General features: G+C 37.8%; 1 protein-coding gene across 2 annotated transcripts in view; it reads right to left on the bottom strand.

Moving 5' to 3' along the window:
• Positions 1–18,318, bottom strand: part of TYRO3 (TYRO3 protein tyrosine kinase) — a 105,092-nt gene that overhangs the window by 57,072 nt on the left and 29,702 nt on the right. For both annotated transcript variants that reach the window (XM_087875829.1, XM_034417802.3), the window contains exons 2-3: positions 6,887–7,070; positions 1,046–1,146 (exon numbers count right to left, since the gene is read on the bottom strand). In XM_087875829.1, coding sequence (XP_087731955.1) covers positions 1,046–1,146; positions 6,887–7,053 — 268 coding nt within the window. In that variant the 5' untranslated portion in view covers positions 7,054–7,070. The remainder of the gene's footprint in view (positions 1–1,045; positions 1,147–6,886; positions 7,071–18,318) is intronic.

The raw sequence follows: 18,318 nt of genomic DNA, 5'->3' as shown, positions 1-18,318 counted from the left end.
CCACAGTTAAAAGCACGGGTGCATTAAAAAGCAGCTAAGATCCTATTACATTCACCAAATATCAAAATACAGATTATTTTAAAATCTAAGCAGTGATATCAGGAGGAAAAAAAAAACCCTACAACCATTAAAATTTAATGTGCTGTAAGAAACCATGAGAGAGATTTAATCAGAGCTTCCAGCAGACAATCTCCCTCCTGTGTCACCAGTCCTCTGGTTCTTGAGCCAGCCAAACAGACTGCAGCATTTACTTATAAGAACTCTCTATTCCAAAGAACCATTTTTTCCTTAGTTTTAGCTTGTCTGATTTTATCTAGTATTAATCCTCCAGCCCAGTTTTCTGCTAAATCTCATCCTCTGTCTCTTTGATTATGATCTACCAAATCTAATACTGGACTCCAACTTCTGCCTGATTACAGCTGTTGACCTTTGAACACAGCCCTAGCTTGTGTTTAACCAGTCTCCTGCCTCTCCTTAATCTGATTAACATTTCTCTGTAATTGACTGGGACCCTTTGGAATTTCCTAACAAAGCTAATCCCTAGATTTGAAATCAATGCCACAGGCAATAATATATGATCTCCCTTTTCCCCTATTTTCATAACATATATCTAAGAACTAAAGTAGAGAAGGACATCAACCTCTCCTCACTCAAAAGCGGCAAATCAGTGCCTTTGAAAATTATATGGACCTTCCTCCACAATTGATACGATCACCAACATACTCATATCATTATTCTATTGTGAAGACATAGATGGACAGCCACATTTTAGCAATTTCCTATACGCATTTTCAAATGCAAGTCTGGAAACAGCACTGGACATGCTCCACATCCTGTACTGCCAAAGATTGCAAAAATTATGTAATAGCCTATAGCTACTCCCTTCCACCACTTGGATCTTTATTGGCTCATTATGAGAGTATTTTTGTTTTGGTCATAGTTGACAGACCCTGGAAATGCGCTAACATCAGTCAAGGCAACCTCATCTCCCAGTTTACAGTAATCACAACTGCCCTAGACAGAAGTCAGCAGAATGACCCCTTACCTTCCACAATAAGCCATACGTGCTGTGATTCCTCTTTCTTCCCATTGGTCTCCACTTGGCACCAATATTTTCCAGAATCTGTCCGATCTACAGACTTCAAGCTATAAAGTTCAAAGGGGAATATAAAATGGTAAATAACAATGTATATGAACAAACGTGTGTGGATGTAAAAAAAAATCTCAATTCTTTTGTTTTTTCAGAAATTTTTAATTCGTCACAAGTTGAATAGTGTAGTCTTTTTAGTGTTATTGTTTTCCTCACCCTGAACATTTTAAAAAGGAGGAAAGGGAACTGCATCAATGAAATAAATGAAACATTTTGTTATGTGTGTGCCTTCGTGTCAGTTTTGACTTTTGGCAATGGTTCAGCCTAGGCCTTGTAGTTTTCTTGGCAAAATTTCAGAAGTAGTTTGTCATTGCTTGATTACTAGAACTGTGAGAAAGTGATTGGCCCAAGATCATCCACTTGGCTAAGACAAGACTAGAACTCATGGTCTCCTAGTTGCTAGTTTCTAGTCTGAAGTCTTAGCTACTACACTAAACTGGATCTCAAAATGAAATCTAGTCAATTACTACCTCCTCTGACTAGCAGATTCTACCTGGAAGACCTTCCCAGACTAGCCATCTAGATTAAAATTGCCATGGGTTAAACTTGGGATCATTTTGCAAACAAGATATATTTATTGTCATTGAACTGATCCTATAACATTGTAAACTGCCCAGAGTCACCTTGTGGCTGAGATGGGCAACAAACAAACAAACAGGTTCCCCTTCAGGTAATTTCACTAGTGGTGGGATTCAGCCGGTTCTGTCCAGATCATGTGAACTGGTAGCGGTGACTGTGGGAGGCTCCACCACCCGCCCGGATGTAATGCGCGACTACTGCGCATGCACAGAAGGCTGTATGCTCTGCTCACATTTGCGAACCGGTAGGGAAGGTAAGTGAATCCCACCTCTGGGTTTCACCTAAAATGTTTCTGTGAATAGGTCAGGAAGCAAGAACTATGTTGTAGAACAGTCTTCCCTAACCCAGCTTCCAAGCGTTGACTATGCTGGCCAGAAATTATGGGATCCCAAAACATCTGGAGGACATTGGTTGGGGAAAATTTCTCTAGAAACAAAAACACTGAATGTTTTTGCAATGAATGAAGTGGAAGGAAGGTTTTTTTTTTTTCTTCAAAAGGGTTTAGAAAAAATTGGCACCAATGGAAAATAAGTAATAATCTAAGATTACTACCCACATGAATTAACTGTGCAATTCCAGTTGGAAGATTTTGAGAGAGTTAAATCATTCACTGGTTCCAGGAAGTCTGATGCTGCCAAGCTATCCAGCCCTAAACCTGAAGTTCGGAAATATGCAGAGAGAGCAAATGTGTTTGTTTTACAAGAGTGAAGAGGACAGAGCAAATGTTCCTTCATAAAAGAAATTACTTAAGGATCTGTGATTTTTTTGACCTTACTCAGCATAGCTCAAATTTAATAAGCCTCCTAACAAACTAATCATTTTCTTATCAGGAAGAAAGAGAAATATTATAATGCCTTTGGGAGTATAACTCATTTCACTGGGATGTGGTACAGCCATGGATGCCCACAGGAGAGGTAAGGCGGGTGAGGCAAGGCAATAAATGATGAAGCATGCATGATGATGTAATCATGCAAATACTGTGATTTATATGCTTGCCTCAGATGTCAGGTAAATAATAACGATATTTGGGAAATGCTTCACTGGCATCCCTTCCATTTGTTGTTGAAGCTATGGTATTAGGGGAGACACTTTAAAACCCTGATCCAAGAGAGATATTCTACCCACCAGCTATTAATTCACATGGTAATATATATCACCTTTTCTCTAGGAGGTCAAGTTGATTTCTATGGGGCGCTGCCTTCATTTTACCCCTGCCACAATAACCCAGTAAAGTAGGCTGAACCAAGAGAAAGTGAGTGGTCTAGGGGTGAAATGCTGTGAAGTCTGCTACTGGTTTTCTTCGCTACAGTTTGCTTCGCGTGCCAAATGTGCGCTTCGTGCGCATGCGCACCGCAGGCGCACCGCAGGCGCTACCTCACAGCACTGAAAAAGGAGGATTAAGAAGCCTTTCCTGAGTCTGCAAAGGTAAGTAGAACAGCAGGGGGGGAACAGCTGTGCGGTGTGATTTAGATTTCCTGCTTTCTAGAAAATATAAATCGCGCGGCACAGCTGATAGTTGGAAATACCGTTTGCCCAAACCAGGAGCATTTTTTTATTACCAGTTCGCCCAAACCGGTAGCATTTCACCCTGGAGTGGTCCAAAAAACTGCCAGAATTTCCATGATTGAGGAGGGATTTGGATCTGAATCTCCCCAGCCCTAGTTCAATGCCTTATCCACCACTCATCACTAGTTTTTAAAATTATCAAAGTTTCAGCTAGTGACAGTGTTCAGCTTTGTGATAACTAAACCATATTCTGGACATGAAGATGGGAAATCTACTTCCATATTTAGGTTTCTCTGATTTTCCTGTTAATTTGCTATCTACCCTGACCTGTCCACCAAAATTGACTTCTCCTTCCATACAGTATTATTCAACCAACATAACCTGAAGCCTCCAATGCAGACTTTCATTAGGATTGCCTGAGGTGCAAACATTAACGCTTGTCGCTGTAGAACACTGAGATATTAATTTCCTGCAAACACTGAGATATCAATTTCATTACAGAAACGCAATATAATTTCAAGGGCTCTGCTGACAATTTACAAATCTCCAGAAACTATTTATTCAGAAGGCCTCGAAGGGGTTATTTGCAGATAGCTTCTTCTCAAGTACGTCTGGCAAAAGCACCATGAAAACGGGTTCAACTTTTTTAATAGACATACACAGAAGCACAATAAGCATTTTTTCTACGTCTTATAATCAACTGACTGAAGCATTGCATGCTTGGCTTAAAGTAAATGATGGAGTAAATACTTTGGAACATTACTTGTGGGAGATGACTAAGGATTGGTTTGTATGACACATCTTCTTCTCTCAGCAGAACCCAGATTTGATCTAGGAAGTACAGGCTGAATTAAATTCTCTCCTTTTAATCAAAGTCAAGGAGAAAAGAATGTGAAGGGGGGGGGAAACAATGTCAAGGAAATGTTTAATTATATCTCAGAAACTAACAATCTAGTTTTGTTGCAGAGCTTATGAGAACAAATATGTAAAAAAAAGAGTATAGAGCTTTCTTTAGCTTCGAAAGCTATCATTAACAATACTGGAAACAAAAATCATGAGAGGAGAGGAAGCTGTCTCTGGATAAAGTGACACAACTACAGATTCAGCAGAAAACTGTGGGGACTAATACAATATCAGCTGCTAGTTCTCTTTCATGCCAATCTTAGAGATGGAAGGAAATGAACTTTTTTTTTCTGGATTGCTTAGCTAGTAAAGCTAAGAGGTTGGGAATGGAGAATTCAATGTCAATTTGCATTCTTGCATTGGAATATTCTGCCTCTCTGTTATTTATAAAAATGACCCCTTATTTTATGTATGAATCCTGCTGTGTTTAGTCAAACTGGGAAATTAAAAAGCCCCAGAGAAGGGCATGCAAAGCTGCATTTCTACTGTTGCCAAGAAAATTGCATCTATATATCCACCTTTATCTTTATTTTCAGGTATTTGCAAAATATATTCTGCTTCCAGTAATTGCAATAGGTTATAACAGGGGTGAAATCCAGCAAGTTCTCACAGGTTCTGGAGAACTGGTAGCAGAAATTTTGAGTAGTTCGGAGAACCGGCAAATACCACCCCTGGCTGGCCCCAGAGTGGGATGGGAATGGATATTTTGCAGTATCCTTCCCCTGCCACACCCACCAAGCCATACCCACCAAGCCACACCATGCCCACCAAGCTACGCCCACAGAACCGGTAGTAAAAAAATTTGAATTTCACCACTGGGTTATAAACAGGCACAAATGTGCTACCAAATAAATTGTTTGGCACCCACCAAACCTTCTACCTTATCCAAACATTTTTGTTTCTTCCTTTCTTAAATTCCTGCAAGTGCCATCAAGAAATTCTAATAAATGAAAGGATATGTGGTACAGAAAAGAAAAGGACAGTGTGGTTGAGAGAGAGATGGTACCATGCAGCTTTACCAGTTGGATGTATAGTTGGACATATTTAAAATGGGCTTTTTAAGACCAGGTTGCAAAAATAGCTTTCCTTAGGCCACAGAGATGAATAAAATCTCAAAAAGCTCCCTTTTTGTGGCTCCAAGGGTTAGGGTTAGGGCAGTGGTGAAATCTAACATTTGTTACTACCACTTCTGTGGGCATGGCTTGGTGGGGTGGGGCGGGGGGTAATGTGACTGGGTGGGCGTGGCCAATTTTTTTTTACTTTTAAAATCATTTTTTACATGTAAAAAAGGCTCTGACGATCCCAGCTGAGTTGCCTGATCGTCAGAGGGTTTTTTAAAAAGTTTTTTTCTTTTAAATGGCACTGAGGATCCAAGCTGAGTTGCCTGATCGGGAGGCAACTCAGCTGGGATTGTCAGAGCTTGGCTCGTCAGAGGCATTTAAAAGAAAAAAGCCTCTGATGATCGCTCGTCTCAGCTGGGCATGGGGGGCGGGGACAGGGATTTTTGCTACCGGTTCTCTGAATTGCCCGCCGCCATTGCTACCTATTTGCCCGAGTCGGTCCGAACCGGGAGCATTTCACCCCTGGGTTAGGGTTAGGGTTGTGTGTATGTGTCTTGTAAAAGTCATAATGGCAGTAACAGCCATGCAATCAAAGCTCTGTGGGTTGTAGCTATCATCTTGACTTTTGATATCTCCCCTTCTCATGGATGCCCCAGTATGTCCCTGGAGTCCCTCTACCATAATTTTGAAGAACAGTAACACCATTTACCATTATTTTGCTACAGGCACAAATCTCCTAAAATAAGCTTAACAAACTAACAAAAAACAAAGAGGCTTTCCTCTCCTACAACAAAGGAAAAAATTGAAAATCCATCCACTTAGCCTTCTCACCCCACTTTACGGTAGTTTTGTCCCTCCAAAATGCAATCCCTAAAAAGCTGCCCACTTTTGCCTACAGCAAATCATTCTCCGTCAGGTTCAGGTGTACTATGGGAGAAAGGGGGGGGGCAATTATATTGAACTTGTTCAGCAAGTTTAGGATTTGTTATAAGCATTGCTACTAAATAACAAACATAGAGTGCCTTAGGCATTTCAGTATTACTGGTATCAGAGGTGGGATTCGCTTACCTTCCCTACCGGTTTGCAAATGTGAGTGCATGTGCCACCTCTGCGCATCTGCACACCCTTCTACGCATGCACAGTAATCACGCATTATGTCCAGGCGGGTGGGCAGAGCCTCCCACAGTTGCCACTACCGGTTCGCACAATCCGGAGAGAACCGGCTGAATCCCACCACTGACCCGTTTGTACAAATATTATAAACCATTAGCAACAAAAATGGGGAAAGAACTAGTAAGCATGAAAAGCTTAGATCCGTGTTTCTCAACCTCAGCAACTTCAAGATGTGCGGACTTCAGCTTCCAGAATTCCATACTGGATGGGAAAGTCCTCCTATCTTAAGAGTTACAGTGGTTGAGAAACACTGGTTTAGATTCAGGAGATATTAAGCAAATAAAGAATAAATCCAGGAAACAAATTGCCCAGTCAGATACTTTGCCCGGTTCCTTTGGCTCAACCTAAATCATTTCATGGGGCCACTTTGAAAATAAATAAGGGAGGACAAGAGAATCACAAATGCCCTCCCTCCCCACAAAGTTCCACAGAAAAGGGCAAAATAAACTAATCTTTAATATTCACATTCATCATACATTGATCTAGCCTATCCTGTTCTATATGTCATTCTTACCTGAGGAAGCCTATCCAGTGTTCTTCATTTACTGGAATGTACACCTGGTCTATACCCTGCACCACAGCTCCATCCTTGATCCACAGCATCTCTGGTTCTTCCATTCCCTCCAGGCTGCAGTTCAGCTTCACTGGCTGCCCTTGGGACACTGTCAGTTTGATTGGCATTCCAACCCCTTTTGCTTCTGGAAAGAAGAAAGGAACCTCCCGCCCATCCTTGCTCCCAGGTAGGAGAGCAAGGAGGTTGGGAGTACAGCAGATCAATCAAAGTTCCTGATCTGTAGGTGATACAGTCAAAGAACTAAATGCACAACCGCTTCAATACACCTCATCTGAAGCTATATATATATATATATATATATATATATATATTGGGATAATTACAGGATACGAACACTGAATTTCCAGTTAGGAAATAGCAAAGGAGAATAAAACTATGCAGGACTTCTTCAACAATGTGCTAATTTAGAAATCAGCAGGTTGAAGCCCAGTAGCAAATTTTCAGCTGTACACGCAGATGAATTAGGTAACACTGCACGCTTAATGCTTTTGAAAGAATTATTTTCAGAACAATAGTACAATTCCACCAAAATTCCCTCTGGATGCTTTTTGATTCCCAGGTAATATTCATTACTTTAAAGAAAGCACAGCTTTAAAAAAAATCATTCACATAGGGGGTCATTCAGTTCACAGTTTCTCTTAATTACAAAAGCTTCTGAACTATGTGAAAACTCTACGGATGGAAAAGCATGATTGAACGCTCAGCCCTGAAAAGAAACCAACCACTTTCAGAACGTCTCTCTCTCTCTCTCTCTCCTTTTCTCTTCCTTTTTCCCTCATGTGTGGTGCAGAATTACTTGAACCAGTAGCCAGGCAACCCCCAAACTCAGGATACATGCCAAATGCTGATCTCATCTCTCTTTTGGAAAGGTGTCACTAATTCATTTGCAGATTGTGATGTTTCTCCATTTTCTGTTGGAATAAATGTATTCTTCAGGATATGTTTCAGGGCCATCAGGCACTTTTAATGTCAGTGGAGGAGACCATGAGCAGGTATAAGGAAGACTTTTAATAGACTCGATATCCTGAACTATACATATTAAGCATTGATGGAAAAGATAATGATATATACTACAAGGAAGAAAATAAACTAGACGATAACTAAGCTTCAAGAAAAAGAGATTTCAGCCACTAGACTATTGCCCATCAATATTATTACATCCTTGGTAGCTTTATCTTATCTTGGTTACTTTTGGAACCATTTTGTATAAGGAGGTATAACTGAGCAATGTTACTCTTTTTTAGATATTTCAGGCATGCTAATGGCAAAAATATACCATGATGGATGATGATGATGATGATGATGATGATGATGATGATGATGATGATGATAATAATAATAATAGGTTTTGAAAATAAATATTATACTCACTGATCACTCAATCTCTTTCAGATTGCAGATCAATTATTTTGTAATTCTACCAATGCCTTTGCAAACCAAAACTCCATTTAGGACTAAGCAAAGCTCTGATATAAGTTGACTTATCACTTTATGTTTATTATTCAATATGCTCTACATGGTACTGTCTTTGAAGACCACCCAAAGACCACCCCAAATCTGTTGGTTCAGAATGTAATTGGCCAGTCAGATAACACTGGTTTTATGTGTGGTGCCAACAGATTGATGAATATAGTGCACAGGGCTGGTGTTAACCTATAAAGCCCTCCAAAGCTTGGTTCTGGAGTATCATAGAGTCTGTCTACTTTAAGGAGAATCTCCTTGTCATATGCAGTCTTTTTTGAGAGAGAAACTTTGGATTCTTGTACGACGACAGATCTAAGGAACATGGCAGGAGTCACTTTATCGCTAAGTTAAAAAAACAACAACAGTGACAAACATTATTTTAATAGGCTTTTAATAAGCTGTACACCGCCCTGAGTCCTTCGGGAGAAGGGCGGTATAGAAATAAAATTATTTATTTTATTTATTTTATTTAATTGGCCTTCTGAATATTAGGAATGTTTGGGCTGCAGGATTAGGATTATGGGGGTATACATAACTTTTGTAGGTACATCATTTTATCTTGTTTTAATTATAATTATGATTATAAAAGTTATTGCTTGTTTTTATTATGTTTTCTATCTTAGCTAAACTAGTCAAAGACCTGGGATGGAATGGTATAGAAATGTATATATAAACAAATCAATAAACTAGGCTTGAATTTTTGAACTGAAGGATGGCTCAGATATTTTAAATAATAACCAGCCAGAGACTGTAGGAGTCTTATGAAATTACCTACGTGAATTTTCATAGCCCTATTATATTCAGATCCATTTTGCTTTGATATATTAATATTTTTTAAAAACATTAGCTTATTGCCAGCTTTCTCCATAAGATCATACCTATATGACCTGATAAATGTGAATGTATGTCTAAAATGTATGTCTTACATTTAATGGAGTTTAAGAGATTTAATTAAACCAACTGGATAGCTCTGACTATTACAGCATTTATGGGAATGAGCAGGCCAAACAAAGTCAGAGCCACCCAACTTGCTTGACAAGCTTATGACAACTGTGTTTCAAAAAATCCAAATATTGTGATTCCATACCATCCAGCAGTGCATAGTTATTAACATACTCCAAATAAATTCCTTAAATTGTATCAGGCGGAATGATAAGTCTTAGAACCAATCCAACTGCCCTTGGGATAATGGAAAAGAAATAATTACACAGATATAGTGTTACCTTTGCACCAGTGAAATTCCACTAGCAGAAAAATATAGAATACAGAATAACTGAGTTGGAATGTCTTGTAGACCAGGGATCCCCAACCCCATGACAATGGTCTATTCAAAACTGGGCCACATGAGTGGTAGACCGGTGCGCATGCACGCACAGCTCCACTCACACAAGTGGGAGCCTGGTTCCCTTCTCATACACACACACCAGCTAGGCTACCAAGCCACAAAGTTGGGAACAGCTGTTCTAGTCTTACCCCCTGCTTAAGCAGGAGACTGTATACCATTCTGGACAAATGGCTGTCCAATCTCTTCTGAAAAACCTCCAGTGATGGAGCACCCACAGCTTATCTCTTTGATAAGCTTCCATCCATTACTTCTTGTTCTGCCTTCAAGGGCTTTGGAGAATAGGTTGACCCCCTCCTCTCTATGACAGCCCCTCAAATATTGGAAGACTGCTATCATGTGACCTTTAGTCCTTCTCTTTGTTAGACATAGCCAGTTCCTGCACCGTTCATTGTACATAAACTCATTGGAGTCTGAATGATAAGGAGAAAGAAACATTAGAATCCTCTATTCACACAATGGGCAGTCTTGTCTCCAATAACTAGGTAGTGTTAGTTCTGCAAAAAAGTGATAAAACATGGCCGTGTATTTTTGTTAATTTATTATATGTTGTTAATTATATATTTTGCTATTGATTAATTATATTTGTCCTCTTGCCTTATCTCAAGAATCCTAAAGAAGAAGAGATTTACAAACATCTCTGTAGTAAGTAGTGACTGATTTCCAAATGACAAGCTCAGCATCTTTAACCACTGAGCCTTCAGGCTCCATTCAGATCTTAATGGTAGTAAAAAAAAGTAAAAGAAACTCATAGACTAAAAGGTATTTCATGGTCAAATCACATAGCTATATATGCCAATGAACAAACACACACTGTATTCTACCTATTGCTTCTCTTGGTGAATCAGTTGTAACAATTCTTCTTCTTTCCTAGATCAAAGCCAAAGCACACAGTACAAAATGTGAGAACTGAACCTGCGTTTCACTAATCTCCTAGAAAGCAGACACTACATCTGTCCAGCATATTCATAATGCACAAAATATTAATCTACAAAATAATCTACAAAATATTCGTCTACCAATGATAAACTAGCAATTGCAGTCATTGAGGCATAATATTGACTGATGACGTACACCATGCTAAGCTATGATTTACTTTTAAAAGAATTAAAATAAAACATAAATAGTTCTGTTCATGTTTTTCAGCTCAACAGGACAAGCCCTGTTGAAGATAATCCTTCTGCAAGGAGTTTAACTATATGATATGCAGAAAAGGGCTTTCTCTGAAGCAGCTCCTGGATTGTACAAAACATCCTTAGGAACATGTACTTCCATTCTCCTGCTATTTAAGAAATAAACATTTATGGAGTCCTTGGTACTCTCTGAACTTGGTTGTTTGCTTGTTTCATTACCCAACTGAATTAATTAATGTATCTATTTGTATCCATTTTTAAAGGTTTTTATTTTTACATGTCCACCAGGCATGATAAAATGTCCCTTCATAATGTTCACATTTCCAGCAAAGATTTTATATTTTAGACAATTTCTTTGGTGACAAATACCTATGATACATAATTTTATAAACATTCTCTTTAGTACTAGAGCATAATGTAAATTTTAATCCTTTCAACCACGTATTTTCCCGTTGATCTATCTGCATATTAGAGCCAATCTTTTACCCATTTTATTATACATTCTTTCACTTGTTCTTCTTTCATATTTCAGCAAATGTTTATACATTTTAGCAATAACTTGTTCATTATTAGTATATAATTCTATTCCAAACTTGCTTAGTCTTTTCAAAATCATAGTCTTTTATCCACCTTAAACTTTTCTGGTAACTGTACGTAAGAAAACCATTGACAAGAACATCCTTCCATTATCAAATATTCTTTTGATTTCATTTTATAATCTCCTTGAGAGAAATTCTAATACAGTACATTGTAATAAGTTAACTATTTATGTTTACTTGCTATTTCTCTTCTATAAACTGTTTCTTGGGCTGAAAGTCACAAATGTGCTTTCAAGAAGAATCTAAAATAGCCTGCCTGAGATAGACTTTTAAAGTCTACATTTATGTGAATGCCACTCAAATTTCAAATCGTGACCTTCTAAATCCAATAACCTTCTATTTCTTAACAACACCCCCTTTTCATTCAAATCAAACAGCAGGATGCAAAATATAGTTTAAAATCTGGTAGGCCCAAATTTCCTTTTTCCTTCACTTCTTGTAATACCTTATATTTAACTCATGTTTTTTCCCCTTGCTGTTCAGATTTAGATATATCCTTCTGCCATTGTTTAAATGCTACGTCAGTTGTCACAACAGGTATCGTCTGAAACAAAAATAACATTCTAGATAAAATATTCATCTGAGTCACAGAAATTCTATCTAACAATGACAATTGTAACTGATCCCATCTTAACATGCCTTTTTGACTTCATTATCTTAACAGAGTTATTTGGAAATAACATAAAATTCATATTTGTCATAGTTATACCGAATATTTTATCTTCTTCTCAATCTTAAAAACTGTTTTATTCCTCAATTCCATTTGATTTTGTATCTTCATATTTTCTGTTAACGTTTCTGTCTTCTGTTTATTAATCTTGAAACCTACTAGTCACCAAAATTCTTTTAATTTACTTTTAATTTACTCAATGTCTTTTAAGGAGTCTGCCAAAACCAAATCATCTGCAAAAGTTTCTGCAACCATTCATTCATCATGTTTTAGCCTCCAGCCTCCTTGTTGCTCTTCTCTGCATTCTTTCCAGAGTCACAGCATCTTTTTTGTATTGTTGTGATCAAAACTGGATGCAGTATTCCAAATGTGGTTTTACCAAAGCAGCATAAAGTGATACTAACATTTCATGTGACTTTGATACTATCTTTCTACTGATGTAGCCTAGGACTGTACACTGCTGAATCATATTTAAGTGGTTGTCCACTAGGATTCCTAGATCCCTCTCAGGGTAACTGTTGTTAAGCCACGTACCACCCATTCTATATCTGTGCCTTTGGTTTTTCTTGCCTAACTGTGAAACTTTACATTTCTCCCCACTGAATTGCATTTTGCTAGAAAGGCCCCAGTGTTCAAGTCTGTCAAAATCCTTCTGGATCTTGAGCCTATCTTCTAAAGTATTGGCTATTCCCCTCATATTGGTGTCATTTGCAAATTTATAAACTTTATAAACTTATATAAACTTGTCTCATACATTCGTATCTTCCAAAACTTTAAAGAAAAAAATCCAGTTCAAATTATTAAAAGGGACATGATATAAGAAAATGCTTGCCCTGCCAATATTGATGGGGGTTTTCTCCTTGATAGTTTATTTCTTTATTAAACAAATTTGCATGGTCATTGGTCACTCAATTCAAACATGGTGAGTGCGAGTGACTTACAATATTTAAAATTCATTGTAAACAAAACCCCAAAATCCCTTTTGATTAGAGTATTGTTTTCTGCTTGATTATTTTGGTTGGTGTTAATCCTTGACCATTTGGGTGTTGGCTGCTGGAGTGACTGTGTTCTCCAGTTCCTCTCCAGCAATCAACACCCAAAAAAGGATCTACCAAGGAGAAATCAACCCCACCCCTAAAATGGAAGGGCAAGCTACTGTATATAAACAGGGAGCAAACACCACACTCATTAACACTGATGATGTTACCTAGTTGGGTAATGAAATGTCTGCAAGCAAACAACTTAGGACCTGGTTATCTACGGGACCGCCTGCTACCACCAATAACCTCCCACCGGCCAGTACGCTCCATAGAGAGGGGCTCCTCCGGGTGCCGTCGGCCAAACAATGTCGACTGGTGGCCCCTAGGGGGAGAGCCTTCTCTGTGGGGGCACCTACGATCTGGAACGAGCTCCCCCTGGAGATACGGAGGATCCCGGATCTGCGCACTTTCCGTCACGCGCCTAAGACTTTTTTATTTCATCAAGCTGGCCTGGCCTAAATCTTCTCCCCTTTTAAAATGTAAATTTTAATTTGTTTTTAAATTATGGGGTATTTTAAATTCAGCCAAATTATTTAATTCGTTTTTAATTTATTTTAAATTTTTGTATTTATGTGTTTTATCTCATGGCTGTTCACCGCCCTGAGTCCTTTGGGAGAAGGGCGGTATAGAAATTTAATAAAATAAAATAAAATAAAAATAAATAACCAAGTTCAGAGAACACCAAGGATTCAACCCTGAGCTACAATAGATATATTCTCTTCTATGGAAAGTAATAATCTCTTCCATCAAGCATTTAGTTAAACGTTTCTATTTAACCAATATTGAAATTTTAACTTAATCAATATTAACTGTTTTGACTGGCTTTTATTGGTTTGTTTATATCTGAATTAGAATTTTCTTTTCAGTTGTAAGACTCTTTGATTGCCAAACAGATTGAAAATTAGTGTATTGGAGGGAGGGAGGGAGGGAGGAAAGGAGGGAGAAACTACATTATAGCTGTGGGCAATGTGTGCAGCAGCAACATATCTAGCAGCAACACATATAGCACATTCTGTCAAAAATTTCCAACTACTGTACAGTACATTTTTGCTGAAGTTCTAATATCAGAGCATGCTACGAAGTTTAGCACAGACTACATAGCAAGATTTGGTGAAGAGGCTTTTTAATTATGATATCGAAGTTGCAGATTGCTTTCTGCAAGAGATGTGCACTAAGCAACCACATTGTAGCTCTTCTAGTGGAAAAATGAGTTTTTATTTTCCCACTTTTTTTCCAACCATAAAACCTTTTAGGGGTTTTAAAACGCTTTGTACTAATCTCCCGTTGTAGTTGTTTTATATTGCAGCCAGTTTTGCTCTTTTTTTTTCAGTTCATATTTGTATTTTATTTCTTATATTGCTTTATGTTATTTTACTGTAGTTTTCTAAATTGCTTAAAGTATATTGGTATGCAATATAAATACATTACATAAAAATAAAGAAAACCACACTTGTGTAACTAAGGAACCTCTGCAGAATAAAGCATTTTGCTCTATTATGGATTTCTACTGGCTTAACAGCCAGTAAAACCAGTAGTTCCCATGCCATTTTCTTTGTAATGTTTTCTTTGTTGTTCGTTTAACTTAAGTAAATTGCTAAGAGCAGCGAAGCTGGCAAAATACACTATGTTTAGACACAGCACTTTTTTGTAGCTAGGCTAAGGAATTAATCACACACTCGGAAACATGATCTAACCCCTTATTATTTAATTCAACAAATGAGATTAAATTACGTGTGTTTGTGCATGTGGGCATGTGGCAGAAAACATCCTCCTTCTCAGTGTGCATCCTTCTGAAGCAATAGAGTTTCTGCTAGTCGCTCTATGACCATGCCATAGATACAAAAAAATGGGTTTTATAAAATGACAGCCTTATGAAATAAAGGCAATATTTGGCAATAGCAAAACTGCTCAGCTTTTCAGTAATCCACTTGCTAAAGTAGATAATCATGAACAAATAGAACTATCCTTGTGGACAACTTCAGATTTAAGACACCATTCTTGCTGAAATCTTAAATAAGCAAAGTGCATTTCACATTTGAAGGAGAGCCCTGCACAAAGAATTTTAAAAAAAGAAAAAGAAAAGAAAAATAAGGTACAGTATATTTTTGGCTTTTGATTATGGGAAGTGAATAGGCATTAAGGCATAGGTAATTTTGGAAAAATCATAGGGCAGGTATATATTTTCTATGGAAAAGCACAGCATTCATTCACATGCGTGGATGTATGCACACAGAACTGTTGCTTAACTGAAGCATGGTCAATAATGTACCATAACAGTGTAATGATTATAGAAATAAGAAGTTGCTTAACAATTTTTTGCATTGAAGGAGCACCTTGACCTTTAATTCTATACCTTTATTAACCAAATAAAAGCTGCCTAAACAGTTGGGTGTGTGGGTATGAGAAATACACAAAAGAAGTTGCACAACGCTATGAACTCCCTACCAGTTTCACTCTTTCTATTGGTCTAATTACCCAGTAAACCACTATTCTCTTTCAAATTAGGCAAGAAATTTCAGTTTACTTATGCAGCTATCAGCTAGGTGTAACAATTAACTACCAAGTCCTTCTAGACTTGCAGTATAGCATATTAACTTTTTGGTTTGGCAACATTCTTTACTGCTAGCAAGTATTGGGATTCTTAAGAGGGAGAAAAGGAAACGGAAGTGTATGTCTATCAGAGGAATATTCCCCTAATTCCCATTGTATTAGGTGCCAGATATGTAAAACCACAATGTAGGTTTGCTTGAATTTGGAACAGGAATCTTTAACTTAGGTCCTCATACTATATTGCAAATATAATTCCCAGAATTCTGAAAATGGTACTATGACCACATCGGTGGTATACCAGGTTGGGGAAAGTTGACTTGGAAAGAGTTTCAAATTGATGACTCCATGCTACAGGTGTAAAACTAATCAGCCTGCTTGTATAGTGAGAGTATTTGCTAATCTCACACATTATCAGTGGCAACTAAAACTGATGGACACTTCCTAGTCCAAAAGATGCATGGCTCAAGTTCTTATATTTAGAGGAACCTTAAAAACCTCAGCATTTTCAACATGCTCTTGTGGGGACTCTAATTAGTTTTTCTTTTCTTTCTTTCTTTCTTTCTTTCTTTCTTTCTTTCTTTCTTTCTTTCTTTCTTTCTTTCTTTCTTCCTTCCTTCCTTCCTTCCTTCCTTTCTTATTTTCTCTTTTCTATCATCTATCTATCATGTATATCCCACTTTTATTATTTTTATAGATCACTCGTCAGCAAATACATACAATGCTTCTTCCTCCTCCTACTTTCCACACAACAACCCTGTAAGGCAGGTTATGCTGATAGAGAATGACTGGCCCAAAGTCACCCAGCCAGCTTCATCCTAAAGTGGGACTAGAACTTACAGTCTCCTGGTTTCTAGCCCGATGCCTTAACCACTACACAGATTGTACTACCCAAAAGAGGTACAACAGAGGACTACAGTTACAGAGTCCACAGAGCATGGAAGGATCTGCATGCTTTCCAGATACTATGATCTGAGTCTGCAAGTAAGATAAGATCCACATTAATTCTCAAAAACATTTTCCCAGAAGAAAATATCCAGGATGGTTTTTGACCCACAAACCTAAATTATGTCAAAGAATCAGCAGTACTGTTTTCCTTTCATTTTTAATTTTTTTTTTAATTCTATCTATTTATGTCCATTTCTTATTTTCTACCCACAGTTTATTTTGACTCAATACTGACATCAGCCTTCATTCAGTCAGTCACACTAACCAGCTAACTTTGGAAACTGGTAACAGATGGATCCCACATGGAATTATTAGTTCATGACCCAGTGACAACATTTATGGTTCCAAACTACAATAATTCACCAATAGAGTGGGAGGGTGACGGATTACAATAATAGAGCTGCTCCATAAATAAATGACTTCCAAATTGTAACCTCTCTGAGTTAGAAAACAAAATATTAATTTGAAGAATTTTACAAATGTTACTGATTCATTGGAAAATCAATTTATTTGTGCATTTGTGACATTTCAGTAGGGATCTTGATAAAACATTATCAGTATTTCACAAAAGCATTAATGAAGAATATAAAGGGTGGTGTACAGACATATTTATTCAAATTCTACAAAACGTTGCGTCAGTGGTATATTTATTACCACTTGTAGAAGAAGTAAACAGTTTTTTTTTTAACCTCTTGTCTTTCCATAAAGATGAATGCTTGGGATAAAGTCACAGAGAGAAAAAGGATACCCTTATGTTCAAGAGCTGTAGCCAATATTCAATTATGGAAATATAAATAGAGCTGCCAAAGACCTCAAATACGTTTATGATGTTGACGCAATAAAGAAGTACTAAAATAGCCAATGATTCTCATTCTAATAGATATTTTGCTGCCTGAGATATAACACCAAAGCATGCTTGCAACCTTTCATGGACCTTAGCCAGTCATAGTGCCTGAAGTCATCATTATTTTGGTACATGGACAGAAAGCTCCACAAGTATCTTTCCCTTCTGCCATACCAGCAGAAGGGAAACATACACTAAAAAACAAATCGCTGCCCTTTTACCATCCACAACTTCATCTACCTGGGACAGCTGCCTGAGGAATCTATGGCATTCCAGATGTTAATGAATTACAACTCTCAACAGCCCTAGGCATCCTGGGGAGTGATGCAACAATTGAAATTACTGTTCCAAACTACTGGAGAGTCGCAGATTACCCACCCTGCCCTGATGACGGAGCCTGGTTTTAAGGGAAAAACCTTTAAATATATTTCATGCTAAATATCTGTGAATCAGCATTCTCATAGAGTGTGACTTTTTCAACCTTCAAGTGTGCTAATCCAATCAAATCTTCACTTAAAACCTCTACAAAGATAATGAGGCCATCCTGCAGGGACCATAAGGGCTTCTTACTGGACATTCTATTTAGAACTGGACCAATTCATCCAATTAGGAAGCCTTTAACAGGAAAGATCTCCACAGCGGTGAAGTCCTAACTCTCCCAAGGACTCTCCAAATAATGTTATGGGAAAATTGGGAAAGCAGGTAATAGGGTCAAATTCCTGGCATACAAAACTATTGGTTCAACTTGACAGCGTGCAAAGATGAAATCACTACCATCTACAAAA

Source organism: Pantherophis guttatus, chromosome 1 (genome assembly GCF_059756535.1).
Source record: "Pantherophis guttatus breed Tessera chromosome 1, ASM5975653v1, whole genome shotgun sequence".
Taxonomy (NCBI): Eukaryota; Metazoa; Chordata; class Lepidosauria; order Squamata; family Colubridae; genus Pantherophis; species Pantherophis guttatus.
Note: the sequence above shows the minus strand (reverse complement) of the source record. Positions and strands in the feature narration are given on the sequence as shown.